At 43.5% G+C, this 15,972-nt stretch overlaps 3 protein-coding genes across 3 annotated transcripts; 2 read left to right on the top strand and 1 right to left on the bottom strand.

Moving 5' to 3' along the window:
• Positions 1–469: 469 nt before the first annotated feature.
• EAF02_007609 (uncharacterized protein) lies at positions 470–2,397 on the top strand (the record flags this gene model as incomplete). The annotated part of the gene is made up of 2 exons (XM_038903657.1): positions 470–2,168; positions 2,228–2,397. 2 exons carry the CDS (start codon positions 470–472, stop codon positions 2,395–2,397), a joined length of 1,869 nt encoding a protein of 622 aa, XP_038756471.1.
• Positions 2,398–5,754: 3,357 nt separating this feature from the next.
• Positions 5,755–9,014, bottom strand: EAF02_007608 (uncharacterized protein; the record flags this gene model as incomplete). The annotated part of the gene is made up of 2 exons (XM_038903656.1): positions 5,755–8,207; positions 8,267–9,014. 2 exons carry the CDS (start codon positions 9,012–9,014, stop codon positions 5,755–5,757), a joined length of 3,201 nt encoding a protein of 1,066 aa, XP_038756470.1.
• A 5,986-nt stretch (positions 9,015–15,000) lies between these two features.
• EAF02_007607 (uncharacterized protein) lies at positions 15,001–15,288 on the top strand (the record flags this gene model as incomplete). Its single annotated transcript, XM_038903655.1, has 1 exon — positions 15,001–15,288. One exon carries the CDS (start codon positions 15,001–15,003, stop codon positions 15,286–15,288), a length of 288 nt encoding a protein of 95 aa, XP_038756469.1.
• Between the last annotated feature and the right edge of the window lie 684 nt (positions 15,289–15,972).

Here is a 15,972-nt window from a genome sequence, read left to right as displayed (position 1 = left end):
TACTTCACCACCAATTTGTTTGCAGCAAACCTCCGTAGTACAATCATCAACACAAAGCAATCCAAGTACATGCTGCGAGACGTAGCAGATCGTTGGGCTCGTAAAAGGTATTTTGGCTAGTATCCATCTAGTCCTCTTCATTCTTTATTATCATTTCGAGGATCTAGTCTAGCCTACTTGAAAAGAGTATATCTTCACAAAAAGGCAACAAAAAGGTACCATACTTCACTACCGGCCCTTGCATTCAATCTGCCAAACTATATTGGGTTATTCAGGGCTTTAACTCTGCTATTGGTGAAGGCGTTGCGGGGTCGATACAAATTTGACAACCTCACGGTTTGTCGCCGCCTTCGCCGCCTTCACCGCCCATGTTTCTCAGAAGCTTCAATGAATTATTGCTAACATCATTTGGTTTCAGTTTCTATATCAATTCGACAACAACGTCAGTTGCAGATCCTTGACTTTCAAGATGCACATCAAAGACATGCTCTCAGAGGCCGAAAGGTCGGGCAACCCTTCTTTCTCTTTCGAATTTTTCCCACCAAAAACTGCTCAAGGTGTACAAAATCTTTACGATCGCATGGACCGCATGCATGGCTTAGGACCTAGTTTCATTGATATTACCTGGGGTGCAGGTGGCCGTCTCGCTCAATTGACATGTGAGATGGTAGGAGTGGCTCAATCGCAATATGGATTGGAGACTTGCATGCATTTAACTTGTACCGACATGGGAAAGGAGAAGGTCGATGAAGCTCTCAGAAATGCCTACAAAGCTGGGTGCACGAACATTCTTGCTCTTAGAGGAGATCCGCCAAGAGAAAAGGAAAAGTGGGAGGCAACTGAAGGAGGATTTCAATATGCGAAAGATCTTGTTCACCATATTCGTCAAACATATGGCAATCACTTTGATATTGGAGTTGCTGGATATCCCGAGGGTTGCGATGACCAGGACGATGAAGATCTGTTATTAGATCATTTGAAGGAGAAAGTTGATGCGGGTGCCACTTTTATTGTCACACAAATGTTCTACGATGTCGACAATTTCATCGATTGGTTGGGAAAAGTCAAAGCAAGAGGTGTCAACGTTCCTGTCATCCCAGGAATCATGCCCATTAACACGTACGCAAGTTTCCTTCGAAGATGTAACCATATGGGGTGCAAGATCCCACCAAAGTGGAGTGCAGCTCTCGAAGAGGTCAAGAATGATGATGCCGCTGTGCGAAACATCGGAAAAGATCTGGTTGCTGAGATGTGTCGTCGAATTCTTGAAGCTGGAGTACATCATCTACATTTCTACACGATGAATTTGGCTCAGGCAACTCGTATGGTGCTCGACGAACTTCGTTTGACTCCATCAAACCAACGTCCATTGAAGCATGCACTTCCATGGAGACAATCTCTTGGCCTTGGTCGTAGAGAGGAAGACGTTCGTCCAATTTTCTGGAAAAACCGAAACAAGTCTTATGTGGCTAGAACCCAGGACTGGGATGAATTCCCCAACGGTAGATGGGGAGACTCGAGATCTCCTGCTTTCGGTGAATTGGATGCTTATGGAATCGGGTTGAAGGGCAGCAATGAACAGAACATTAAGCTCTGGGGTCAGCCTAAGTCTATCAGAGACATCGCGGAACTCTTCGTCAGTTACCTTGAAAATAGCATAGAAAGTCTTCCTTGGAGTGAAGCTCCAATCTCAAGCGAAGCAGATATCATTAAGTCTGACTTGATTGAGCTCAATCGACGTGGATTTCTTACCATCAACTCTCAGCCTGCTGTTGACGGTGTCAAGTCATCTGATCCTGTTTATGGTTGGGGACCTACCAATGGTTATGTCTACCAGAAAGCTTATTTGGAACTTTTGGTCGCTCCTGATATGATGCCAGAGTTAGTGCGTCGTATTCAGCACGAACCGGATCTGACTTACTATGCTGTCAAGAAGACCGGAGATGTACAAACAAACGCACAAAGTGATGGACCAAATGCTGTCACTTGGGGAGTGTTCCCTGGTAAGGAGATTGTTCAACCTACTATTGTCGAGACTATTAGTTTCTTGGCATGGAAAGATGAGGCATTCCGTCTGGGAACAGACTGGGCTCATTGCCATTCTGCACTTAGCCCAAGTCGTGGACTCATTGAATCCATTATGGATTCATGGTATCTTGTCAACATTGGTGAGTTGATTCTCAATCTCTAATTTTGAGATTATAAATGAAGCTAACATAAAACTTAGTTCATAACGACTTCCATAAGTCACATGGGCTCTTCCCACTTTTCGATGGGCTCACTGTAAAGAATCTCAACGAATCTTTCGAAACCTCCGAGAATGGTGACGTTGAGGGTGTACGATTTATCGAACCCCAAACCGTCCCACTGACAAACGGAGAGGCCAATGGCCATTAATACTTTCAACATGATTATACTTCCTTAAAACTTTTTCAACACGATTTTACGATTCAACATGCATGAGGATGGGTTCACAATGGTTTTATGGCATTTAACATTGCATTTAGCGCTGGTGTTTATGGGCAAACTTCAACAAGTTTGGCGTTCAAAAAGGGATCTCAACGATCTCTAATATGGAATGAAAGGGAATGGGTGGGGGTTTATAAAAGCAACGGCCAATATTTTTTAATGGAATGGGGCACGTACTTGGACGGACTTGTGATATCATTGCCTTCAACGGCGCTTTTATAGATGAGCGATTCATTAGTGTTTATTATTGCAGACAGCTTCTTTCCATATATTGGTGTTGAAATACATGATATATCGAGTTAATTGAAGATTGATTCTTTGCATATTATTTTGAGAGTTTATCGTTATGTGAACGAAGGAAACGTGATGCTCTGGTAGTCATTTCGCTAAGTGTATGTGGACAGCTCGACTTTCTTGGTCACTTGCCAATAAAATACCTTGCAATCCCCCCCCCCTCCAAATCTTCAATATTTATTCTCTCTTCTCTATAAGCTGTTCGGCTGCAACCTTAGAGGTTTATTTTCATCCCTTACTAAATTCCTGTCGTCTGAAGAGCGAATATCTACTCCAAGTTATTCACTCATCTCACATATCTCTTCTAAATGAGCAGATCCTCTTACCAACCTAGGTAGGTAGGTAGGTACCTAGTTATAGTCTTAGATATTTTGTTGTATATCTGAAATACCTAGGCTAGGTACCTACCTAGACTCGGTTGTGTCGCTTGGAATTTTTTTATTGGAGATGGGATCTGTCTGTTGTTTAGGAGCTTTTATTATCTAAAACTTTACTCGCGCAGGTCTTGAGATTAGATGGTTGTGAGATTTATTATTATTTCGGAATGTAGGTTGTTTTGTGTGGATAGATTGATAGATAGATTGATAAATAGATAGATGAATATATATGGTGAATATGTATGTAATTGTGAAGCGGGCGAAAAACTAAAAGAAGGAGAACTTTTGGTGTGTTTTGTATTTCCAAATTTTGTTGGGGTATTTAGGTAGGTAGGTAGGTAGATAAAGTCTAGGGATTCATCATCTACCTACTAGGTATACAGACTATAGATTCCTGCATTCGCATTTCTATCCTATCCTATCCTGTATGGATCTTTCCTGAGGTTTGAATACCTAGATAGATATCTAATACCTAGATACCTAGGGGTCTTCCTATCTTATAAACTTATAAGTTATACAAGTTTCTCTCTAATCCAGATTTCATATATAGCATCTCAGATCCCTACCTACCTGGATATGCAACTTCCTCCCCCCCCCCCCCCTTCCCTCCCTCGCTCGCTCGCTAAGTCGCTAATCTTACTCACTCCACTCGGAAATGTGAATACTTACATACTATTATATTAACACGCCCAAATAAACGTGTCGAAAATACCCATCTCACAATCAGAATCTTCCATTAAATAAACAAATATACAAATATCATTATTATAAAGATACTATATACTACATACACCAGCACAGTACAGTAACATACAGTATTCCTATGACTTCAAATCCCTAGGTACCTACCTATATACCCATCGATATGAAACTTCAAGCAAGAATCTCAACATGTGAGATGAGAGGAGAGGAGAGGAGATCAAAATCAATATGAAGATGTGTCACATAGGAAACTGCGATATCATAATCTCCTCTCTCGTCCCTCCCCACAATCTCACAATCTCACAATCTCACAATCTCACAATCTCACAATCTCACAATCTCACAATCTCACAATCTCACAATCTCACAATCTCACAATCTCACAATCTCACAATCTCACAATCTCACAATCTCACAATCTCACAATCTCACAATCCCATATCCACCCTAGCTATTATGCGCGCTAGTACCTATACATAGCAAACACAGTAATCCTACCCACCCACCCACCTCCTCCACCCGCAAATCCGGACATCCCCCCCCCCCCCACCCAAACCAAAAGCCAAAGCAGAAACTACGCATTCAGATTCAAAATCTCATCCTACACCCCATCCCCCATTCCATCTCACGATTTTCTCCAGCCACATCTTATTTCATTTTCTCTCCTCTCCTCTCCGTGCCCTCCCCTCGCCCCCCTCACACAGACAAACCCAAACCCAAACCCTCTCCATCTACTCCATACTTTCCAACCCATGTATCATGTCCTATATCTACCAAAGAGTATTCCCCATCCCATTCCAAGTCAAATCTCTCATCCTTCAAATCCCTCTTCACAAATCCTTCCTACAATTTTACTTTAGCTACTATACTCATTCCATGTCCCATACACCATAAAGTACATATATCTTTGCGACCATCCTCTATCACTTCCCCAATCTCACACACACAAAACACAACACAATCAGGATGTAAAAGCAGTAAATAAGAACTTATAAATTTTAAAACTTTTTTTGATCCTATCTAGTATATAATATAATACCTCCCGAATTTCTTCTCTTCCTAACGAAAGAGTTTCATCAAGAGGTACCAATCAATCGTTTTATCTTAACCCATCCCAATATACCCATGCATTCCACTCCAATTTTCCCCTCAAGTTGTGTGACGCAATGTAAAAGTAGCAAAGAATAAACAAACACCTGAAAAGAGCAAGCGAGCGCAACCCCCTAAAAAGCTGAGCTGTGAAGAAATAGAGAAGTTTTGCATGTAAAGATACATACAGCCATATCTATCAATCGCGCCCCTTTTCCGTCCCGCCAACTATCTCATCCAGCAAGCAAAAAGCTAAAGCTGCATTAGATTGCAGTACCAAAGTGTAGGTTTTCGGTGTGGTGATATTGTATTTTTTTTGTCCTTGTCTGTTGCGTGAGCGAAGGCCAATCCTTTTTTCTTCCACCCAAATCGTCTCATATGCTTTTCATCATCCCGGTCAAAGGACATCTCATCTTCCCCTCCAACAACCCATCATAACAACGTCTCTATAAACAAGTTACCAATTGAGGAAAAAAAAGCAAGGCCATCTAATGCAGCGCTTAAAGAAGCTGGTATCCGTCTATAACATTTTCTTTCATTTCCCCATTCCCGAAATCTGATGTTGTCCTGCTGAACAGGGACAACAAATGCGAATGAAATAAATTGCTGGGCCTCTAATCACAACTCATCCCTTCGCCGCCAAATGCAATGCTAATATATAAAACCACGCAAACTTTTCTTGAAATCGAATGTACTCTGTAAATCTCGACGCTGTTGGATGGAGCGGAGTAAAATAAAGGAAAATGTAACAACGCCCATGCAATGCAATAAAAACCGTCTATAAGTTGCCCCACCCAAACGTATTATTCGTGTCATTTCGCTCTTAAATGTTGGTATGTACACCCTGCACCGGAGAATCGATCTTTGCGTTTACTGGCCTGAACAATTGAGCCATGTCAAGTGTCAAGTTCGCTACCCCAAAGTCCTTGTCAATGTCACTGACTGATCCAGGTTCCTCTCCTCGTTTTGCTGTGTCAGTGGAGGCCCATCGCTTGGAAAACTTCAACAGTTGAATCACATGAGTGAATCTTTGATCCGAAGGCATCTGCCAATCAGGTTTTTGAGAAAGCATACACTTCTGAAGCCAGTAAAAATGTGCACCATCGCGACAGAATCCGAAACGGCGAGAGTAAGAGGATCCTGGTGGATATTGGACACTAATGTCTTCGTCCCAAGCTTTCTTCCACTTTTCAAAGGCGGTTGTAACAGTTTTCAAAAGTTGATGAGAATGTGGAGATTGGCCGTCAACAGGAGTTGCTCGCCCACTGTTGTTTGCACTTGGTGCTCCACTACCGCCTTGATCCCCGCTCCTAACTACCCAGTCGTTTTGACTTAATGGTGTGTTTGCTCCACTGTTCAAGGATGCAGTGATTTGTCCAGATTCTTGCGACATCTGTTTTTGAGCAGTCCACAATTGTACGTGAAGGGCATGAATCAGAACGAATTTAGAGAATAAGTTCGTGGTTCCTGGCTGCATCTCATATGTGTGATGCATCAGGGTTCTAAGCACGGTGTGCATTTCTGGCTGCTTGCGTCGACGGCTACCTTCAGGGTTCTTTTGGGCCGAGACCGCGGCACCATTGAGCCCGAGAGCATCGGCGCACTCTGCGGAAGTGCGAGCTTCCCATGCAGCGTCATCGGCGGGAAGAGGAAGGCGGATCTCCAGCGCATCGAATGAAGGAGCAATATTGAAGAATAATACCAAAGCAGAATCCAACAGGAAGATCATGTAAAGTAGCCTCGATCTTCTTTCCTGCTCAACCCACGCGTTCCAATCAAAGTTTGCGGCAACAAAAGCATCGACGTTTACATGACCTTGGTGCAAGACGCTGAAAGAGTTTGTAGTCATTGGTTGGGTAAGACCCGCCCTTCTGGCCAAGGAAACGACCATAGGGAAGTCACGTCGGGCTTTCTCGCGCTGCAGTGGTGTACCATGCCATGTGAAGAGCACTTGCATCAAGAAAATTGCTGCGATTTGTTCAATCTCAGATTTGGATGATCCGATTGGTTCATTGGCATATTCAGCATTTGGCGCGCGAGAAATTACTGAGTAGACTTGAGAATTGGACTCTATAACCATCTTTACAATCTCCATCATCTCGCGGACTTGGGCTGGGCTCATACGATCAGAGTAAACTGCACCAATGCAGATCATACCTAGTAGAAGACCTTCATAAGAATCGGTGATACGGAATGTTGACATGTGGATAATAGGGAAATGACCCTGGAAATTGCTAAACTGTTCAAGAAAGTGTTTAATATTGTCGGCCGAGAGGAATTTTCGAATTTCTTGGCTACGAGCATTGAATTGTGGATTTGTGTTAAGGCAAAAATTTAGCAATTGGCTTGAAATTTGCTGGAGCGGATCATTTGGTGCTGGAATATTCCAATTGGAGAAATCAGAGCCAGGAATATCGGAAGCACCAGGATAGACACCAGTGAGGAAACCGTGGTTAGAAGATTCTTGTTTTATTTGTATTTGTGAGTTCGCGAGGTTCGAGTTGTATGGTTCTTGTTTTATTTGCATTTGTTGGTTCGCGAGGTTCGAGTTGTTGTAAGGAGTCATGAAGTTGTTTTGACCGTTCGATTGCATGTGAGGCCATTCGAGTATCGAATGTTGGCTGGCGTTCGCTCCTGCATAGACAGGCATCGGAGGTCGCCCGTTAGAAACAGTTGACATTCCCTCCATCGACTGCGCATGCAAGTTAGCAGTGTTGCCTTGAGAAGCAAAATCGTAGCTCTGACTGTAAGAATGACCATTCTGTCCATTTGGCATACTGAATGCCATGGCAGGGTTCATAGCGGAAGACATAGTACTCGGCATCCCTCCTCCGTAACCTTGATCAAAACTCGATCGACTTGAACCGCCTGCAGCAGGTCCACCAATTCTTCGGTCTCTGTTATCGGGGTTGCCTAGTCGCTGAAGGTCGTTCGAAGCTTTCGAAGCTTGATCATCTGTTAGGTTAGAGCTAGCATCGGCAATACTTCCATCAGGAACGACACCAAATGGGTGCATTGAGCCATCATTTGGCATACCATTGTTTGGCATGCCATTCATGCCATTCATACCCATAATATCAGATTCTGGGCCCATTGTCTGATGTGCCTTTGGTCCCGGGTGTGACTTCTTTAGATGTGCTTGTGCATGAGACAAGTGACTTGCTCCTGTAGGGTTTCCACGGCGAATTGAACATTTTTGGAAATGGCGTTTCAAAATATCACTGCGAGAAAAGGTATCACGACAAAGCACGCACATGTACGGACGATCTCCAGTATCTAGGGGGTGTTAAGACTCATTCAAGAATTGACGGATATAATGTTGGGGGGATACTCACGTCTCAATAAATGACGCTTAAGATGCTTGGCGTGAAGGTACGTCTTGGTACAATGAGGACAAGGGAATTTTCCATCAGCATCCTTTGCGGGGATCATGGCATTTTTTGTGGATCCAGGACCAGTAGCAGTGACCTGCGGGCGACCCGGAGCACTAGGTAGTATTCCTCTTCGACCCTGCGAACCCACTACATGGGTAGGAGGTTCTTCTGCAAGCACTTGCTGTAGCATATTGGGCTGAGAGTAAGCCGAATGCATCGACAGATGTTGTGGGACATTACTCGCCGGCATTGGTCTTAGAGGGGGGCCTCGACTATTTGCAGGAGCAGGAGCAATCGGCTGATTGTGTGATAAAGCACCAGACGATTGGGGCATCATCGAGGGCGAAGGTCGGTATTGATGCTGCGGGGGTTGCTGCTGATAAGAATTTCCATACATCATTTGAGCAGGCCTTGATTGTGCCCCGACCTGTTGATATCCTAAACTAGCAGATCCTGGAGTGTTTGGAGTGCCTGGGGTGCGGGGAGTATGAGGCGCGCTCCATGATTGTTGTTGCTGCTGCTGCTGCTGCTGCTGCTGCTGTTGTTGTTGTTGTTGCATGGCAGCGTGTTGCTGCGGTTGAAGAGGCGGCAAAGTGTGAGGAGGCAAGTTCGAATTGTGTTGAAGCTGGTGCGGTGAAATACCAGGAAGCGGCGAATATGGCGAGTTTCCGTTGCTCATCGCGTTTGAATGATATTGGGCGTTGTCCATTACGAGTATGGACTTTTTATTTCGGGCTTTCTTGACTGAAAGATCGATTACTCAATCATAAAAACCTTTCGCTATACGGTCGATGTGACTGAATCTTGATATCTAGTTCTTGAGATTGAACTATGATAAACTGCGACCCAATTGGTTTTGTCGCGTCGAAATATTTACAGGTGAAGTTTTCGAGTTTTCTTTTTTTTCCGTCAACGGATGTACGTGTTGCAGCGTCTTGTCAATGGGATTGAGCCGTAGAAAGTTTGAATGGTCCCTGCGTCAAGAATGATGCGCGCCGTAACCAATATGATATCGAGGCCGTTATGAAGAATGGATAGCTTGAACGAAGCGCGACGAAGTCTTGCTTTGAGGCTCAAGATGTTTACTCTGAATTGTTCGTGTTCGAAGCAATAAGTGGATCCAAAGAAGACTTTATCCGTCCAAAGATGGGCGCAAATAAACGCGGTGGTGGGGAACTTTTTTTTTTTTGCGAGTATGAGGATGCGGTCGATCAACAGGGTCCCTTCAACGCTTTTTAGGAACCAGCAAAAAAAATAAGAATCCGCCAAGTTTGAAAGCTGTCTCTCTGTAGCACGGCGTCTATTAAACTGGAGATTGAGGGGGTGGGATGCGGGAAGGAAGGTATGCTTGTTGCCTTTTTACCTTTCCTCGATCAATCTTCAAACCGGATGGGAAAAGTTATAAGAGTGGACACTGAGTAGGTTTGGTGGGTTGGAAGATGGATGGTAAGAAAGGTAGTAAGATGGAGAAGAAAAAACGACGGACGTCTGTTTGAGTGGAGAGGGCGTCACAAGAAATTCTCTCTCGCTCTGTCTCTTCTTGAGGGAAAAAAAAGGAAAAGGGAAAATTTGAATAGTACTAGGTAGTGTTCGGTATTTAGTGCGGTGAATGAGTAAGGATTTTCTTCCCTGAATCAATAAGATAATGCCGCTTTACGGAAGATATGTTCCTCTTTCGGTGATAGAATGAATGAGAGGGATTGCCAATGAATATTCCTTCGCGTTCATGGATTGAAATAGAATAGTTTGGATTTATAACGGTGAGGATGGGATGATGGTTGAGAGCGAGAAAATGCATTAGCTTAACAAAGCATTGACATGGCAAGCACGATCGAGTAGACAGGACAAGGTAGCGACAGACAGAGGTACTGCGGACGGGTTAGAGTTTGGATGTCGGCTTCCAAAACTCTTGTCATGTCCATGTACCTAGTCGTCGAGTAGCAGTACTTTCTAGAGCAAAATATTCAGTACGTCTTGTGTGGGCAGAAGGTGGTTCTAATGTCACTCTACGATCGTAGTATCGACTCTCGTGTCCATCTATCGCTACCTAGGTACCGTATGCTTTCTCGTGGAAATGCGGTATCTTGTAAGTTGTGTGTACCTTGTTAGTATCTAGATGCTGCTGCTCGATCTATCACGATATTTCCCACATGATACGCTTCTGTGATGTAAAGAGTTCGTGTTTTACTACTTGATCCAGCGTAGAACGTAAATAATTGCCGCTGACTATGGCCTATTCTTGCTAGCTCGGGATACTTTTTACTCTCATGTCAAATCTCAATACGTAGCAAGTATGTACGGAGTATGTACTGCAGTCTACAAACGGTTCCCTCTCAAAGTTACTTTCCCAAAATCGACATCCGAGTCTCATTGACAGCGACGAAATCACTCTTGAGTCGCTATGTTTTCGGTCCCGGGCCAAATGCTGTCTGTCACTGTACAAAACTATCTACCGTATATGTACCATGACTTGGTTGAGCAATGAGTAGACGACCGAACGCTTACCAAACTCTCCTGTAAAGGGGGTTATGTCATGTTAGAAAAAGTCACAAGTTTCTAACCATACCCAGCTAGGTGTTTAGCAGTCGCCAGACAATAAAATGTACCCTGGTCACTCAATTGGGTTTACCCTTTCGATTCTCGAATTCCGAAAGAACAAGAGTAATTCTTCTATTGTGCATTTCGAGTTTTGCCGAACTTCCTGCGTAGGCGATGGAATAGATGAAAATGGCATTATCTCCTGATTCCTAATTCATCTCGAATCGACAAACTTACGAGGCTTACATCTACCGGCCGGCATGCGAGCAAGGTTGGGTTCTGCTCACAGCTCGCCATCCTTTCATGATGCTTTTGGGTTAATCATCTTTTCTATGGGTGGCAGTTATGCTTTCCGCTTGTATGTGAGCTATGTAGGCAATAAACAGGATTGATTCGACAGCATTGATGCGCGAAGCTCGATGCTGCTTCGAAACCGCTTCCACTAATAAAGATTGAACCTTCCCAAACCTCTTCGTCACGCATCCCTCGACGCATCCAACCATCCATTTGTGAATCCCGAAGTTTCTTCGCATCGTCAACCTCGCAATGCTACCTACCACTCTTCAATAACATGTCACCAACGCACCATCTGATAACACAAGAAACGGTTTACTCCGTGATATCATCTACCTCAAACAACTTAATACCTAGCAAGCCAAATGCAGTATCATGTACTGTGTACAACACATTCAAAACATTGTCCTACTAAGTCCTACTTTGTCAATCGATTCACACGCTACCGCCAGCTCAGGCCCTGATGCATTTCATCACTTTCAGAACAGCCACGCTGCCTTCGCACACTCGTCCACGAATGCTATGCGGCCAAGTATGACCGTGAGGCAATGAAACTCAACCAAAGCCGCACGTCCGGCTGGTGACAGGTCTTTTCCCGGATACAGACACCCTACAAGTTACAAAGTACTCCTTTAATGCTCAAGTTTCTTTTTTGGGCGAAGTTTATATCCAGAAGATCTCTCCAATAGGAGCACAAATTCCGAAATCCCGAGTTACCGTGGTCACTGAAAATAAGAAGTTGGCCATGGGTTCCTCACAATCACAACAAATTGGAAAAGGGAAGTTGACGATCCTTTCTTTTCCACCTCAAACGTTGATAAAGTTGTTTTTTTTTTTTTTTTTTTTTTTTTTTTTTTTTCAGAAGATTTTGTTGTTTTGCTATGTACCTAATTAACAGGGTTCTCAAGCAGCCGACAGAGTGTTTCTGCACGCTGCTTTTTCATAAAAGTCCCGGCACACTTGCCGAAAGATATGACATGGATTTCAAGCATGTTGTACTGCGTGCTGCGTCATCTAGAAGAAACACACAAACGGTGTGGCGGTACGGAGTAATAATATGTGCTAGGTATGGTACGAGGTAGGGAGGGGACTATGTAATCTTTTTTATTTTCATCCATTTGTGAAAAAGTTCGGGATCTCTTATCGATTCGGATTATCACTGGTCAATCTTCTGTTAAACTTCTCTTGGTATCACACCTATCCAAACTCTCAAGACGTTGACTATCTAGTCACCTAGCATTCCGAAATTGGGATCTATGTGATTACTTACCAATATCGTCTTCGTCGTCGTCATCATCGCGAATTATTCGGATTGCTCTGAGCCATTGATAAAAGTAACAACCATCCCGCGACCAAGCACAACAGCGGCTATGTGCTCAATGGAGAGAGGCTTGTGATGTGATTTCCAGCGAAAAGTTATCCTTTTCTGTGTGGCGCTACCACTGCATTATCGATGTGCTCAATCATTCAAGGCGGCCATGCTCACTACTCCGTGCGAGAACTCAGGAATCAGGATAGGTCCTAAACTGCTTACAGGCGTGGGTAAAGTTAAACCTAGCTTCTACTTCGGTTCTTTGCTTCATCTGGGTCGTGCATCCGTCCTTAACCCATGCAGAATTCGTCCCGTTCACGAATCACCATTGGTATTTGGCATCATAGCATGATGGATCAATTCCAATTTTCAGACAGTTGGTAATTCTTCTCATGCCAATGATATTATCTACATATCTCAGTGCTACTGCAGTCTGCAGCTCACAAGGTTTCTACACTATGAACGCATAATATTTTATTCAGAAAGATCAAACGTCAAACTGATACCCTCTAAGAAAGCCAAGTCATTGAACAACTTCGTATCGATAAACTTCGGACCTTGCACCAATGAAAGCAGTCATACTAACACCTAAAGGCTAAAGTATATTCTCGATCTTATCTCATGGCGACTATGCAAATCTCTAACACGACTCACGACTCACGACTCGTGACCTGCGCAATTACATCGCAGTATTGGAAGTGTACCGCCCAAATTCTCAATGCAATACCGCACTTTGACTTTTCTTTACCGAGGTTCAGGCGATAAGCTGCTCTTTTATTGAGAGCGGAAAGGAAGTCTCGAATCTCCAAAAACAGTTTTTCTCCGTACGAGTGCGTGGCTGCCAGCGATCGAATATCTAGCTGGCTGGCTGCTCTAGCTTCGATGTTGTGAGGGTTGGGAATCTTAACCCCTTGCTATCCAACAACATTCCCCCCAAGTGCTCTTTTCGAACCATTGACAAACTACACGATGGTAATGGCGCCGAGGAAATTTTACACCGCTCGCCTCCACATGCTGACTTGAAGATATTTTATGTATCAAATCCTCAATGTACAACATCAGGTGATTGTAAAGGATTACATGGAGTACATACGTTGAGTAGATACATCATCCCGCCTATTGAAAGCTTGCTTGGTAGAAGGTTCGAAAGGGTTGATGCACTGGAAGACCCGCGTACGAAGCATCCATTATGCGGTGTAACAGGAGTATTTTCCCTGTACATAACACCAGCAGCATTCACAGCGTTTTAATCATCTTTGCTTATGATTCGTTAATCTGGTGATTCTGATCTGAGAGAAAGTCCAGGGTCGGATCTAAACAAATTGCATTATGAGCTTCGTGTCAAAAGGATCGAACTAAAAAGTCTCACCAATACACAATTGGATTACTAGATTGCCAGACAACTCATTATTTAACGGAAGAGGCTGGCAGGTTGCATTCCAAAACGAGATCTACAAGGATTTATGCTTGATCCTCTCCCAAGTCAACCTGTCAGGCAGGGGAGGAAAGAGGTCAGATCCATTTCTCTGCGCTTCCATGCCCATTTTTTTATTCTTCAGGCGCGCCGTTTCCGCTACTGTGACAGTGTGATTTTTTCCTTCGATGTCTTGCTGTTATAACAATAATGCCACGTTCCTACCTTCTTGCGAGTCATGCATGGAAAAGCCCGTGTTTCAATGCATCAAAAGTGGGATGCTACTGTATTGTCCGAATAAGCATTGTTGAGGCGGTACTGTGCGACAAAAGTTGTGTATATCAATACTCGATATTCCACTACCTCGCCTCGCGACTTCGTGCCACAAATGTATTTCCAAAATTGTCTGCAACGTGCACTCGAGGTAATATTTGTTCTCTGAGCAGGATGATACGATCTGAATATAGCACATTTTAAATGAGAGTGTGCTTTCGATCAGACTCTTCAACTTCAAGTGAAGTAATTTCAAGGATTCGATTGATTCTTTCACATGTTCCATTGCTTCGCTCCTCTTAATTTCTTTTTACATTTTACTATAGGTCTGCCATGACCGCTATGATCATAAAGTCTGAACTTCGGGTCTAGAATCTAGATTGAACAATAGTTCATTTCCACCGATAGGTTGAACAGATGTATTCTCTTGCAATTATTTCTGCTGTCTTCGTATGTAAGATGAGGCGGATTGGAGAAGTTTCAAACATTAATTGACATCCAAGAAGATCTTCGCTTCACCTTGTCTTACTTGGATTTCATGCTAAATATCTCGTAATTTAGGTCACATGATTCACCCTGCCTCCAGAATTCTAGATTGTTGATCGTTCTATATATAAATCTTACCGAGATAAGAAGTGGTGCCCCTTACAAGGCTGTGTAATTTCCTATTGCCACAAATAAAATAAGCTTAGTATTTGAACCATTCGATTCTCTGCTTTCTTTTGCAAACACATTCACTGACAAACAAACAAACCACCTTCGTTTTGATTCATACAACTCTACAAGCTCAAGCTTTTTAATCTCGAAAACCTTCGAAAGTAATATCAACCATCTTTCTCATCACCAATTCACTCCACGTTCAAAATGCAGCCTTCCATCTTCCTCGTTGCTTTCGCATCTATTGCAGCAGCCACTACTGCGTCTTCTGATTCCTCATCTGCAACCAGCGCTATCGCCCCACTCGCCAGCGGCACCTTCACTAACGGAACTGCAACCAACGGCACTCTTAGCGGCTCCACGACTCGTTCTCCTTCGGCTTCTGGTACTGGAGACGCGGCTGCTTCAGCAACTAGCAAGGCTGCTGGTTCCGCCAACTTTGTCTCAGGAGGTGCATTCGCTGCAGCCGCTGCAGGAATGGTCTACCTCTTGTAATTTTCGATCGATCTTTGGCTTTCAAATTGTTGTGATACCCGGGTCATTGCATGCGAGAATGTCACCCTCTTGATTACTGTTTGGCATGCATGGCGTTGCTTAGGGTACTCTTCCAGATAAGATTGAGTGTGCATTAGAGGAGCTTCGGAACGGTGGAGAGCATAAGGCTTAGGCGGAGACGTACATTCAGATGTGGAGATAATACAACTATCCTGGCATTCTTTACATGCTAGCTTGAATTCTATCATACCCTCTTTAGACTACCAGTTGACAATAAATGTGATAACTTTTAAACATCAAACGTCATTGAATAGCCGCTATATCAATGAAAAAGCAGTACCCCAAATAACTCGAAAAGAATCATATATTGAAAATATTTGAAGTCCAATACTTGACAATGATATCAGTTTGCATTCAAACACAGATAACATAGAGCGAATAACAGGTTCATACCTTATCGATGCTCTCGTTCAACTTTCGAATCGAAATACCGACTATTTATTGGATATTGGATATTGAATAGAGCGTATCTTTTTGATGACCCGTCCTTTCTGCCCCCCTGGGACTAGCTTCAATAAATTGATCCTCCATGGATTATCACCGACCACGATCTAACCTTTGAACATCAGAACAATAGACAATCAAAAGCAATGCTACTATGATGAACGACAGAGTACAAGACGT

This window comes from Botrytis sinoallii (genome assembly GCF_014898435.1).
Source record: "Botrytis sinoallii strain Bc 23 chromosome Unknown BSIN_013, whole genome shotgun sequence".
Taxonomy (NCBI): domain Eukaryota; kingdom Fungi; phylum Ascomycota; class Leotiomycetes; order Helotiales; family Sclerotiniaceae; genus Botrytis; species Botrytis sinoallii.
Note: the sequence above shows the minus strand (reverse complement) of the source record. Positions and strands in the feature narration are given on the sequence as shown.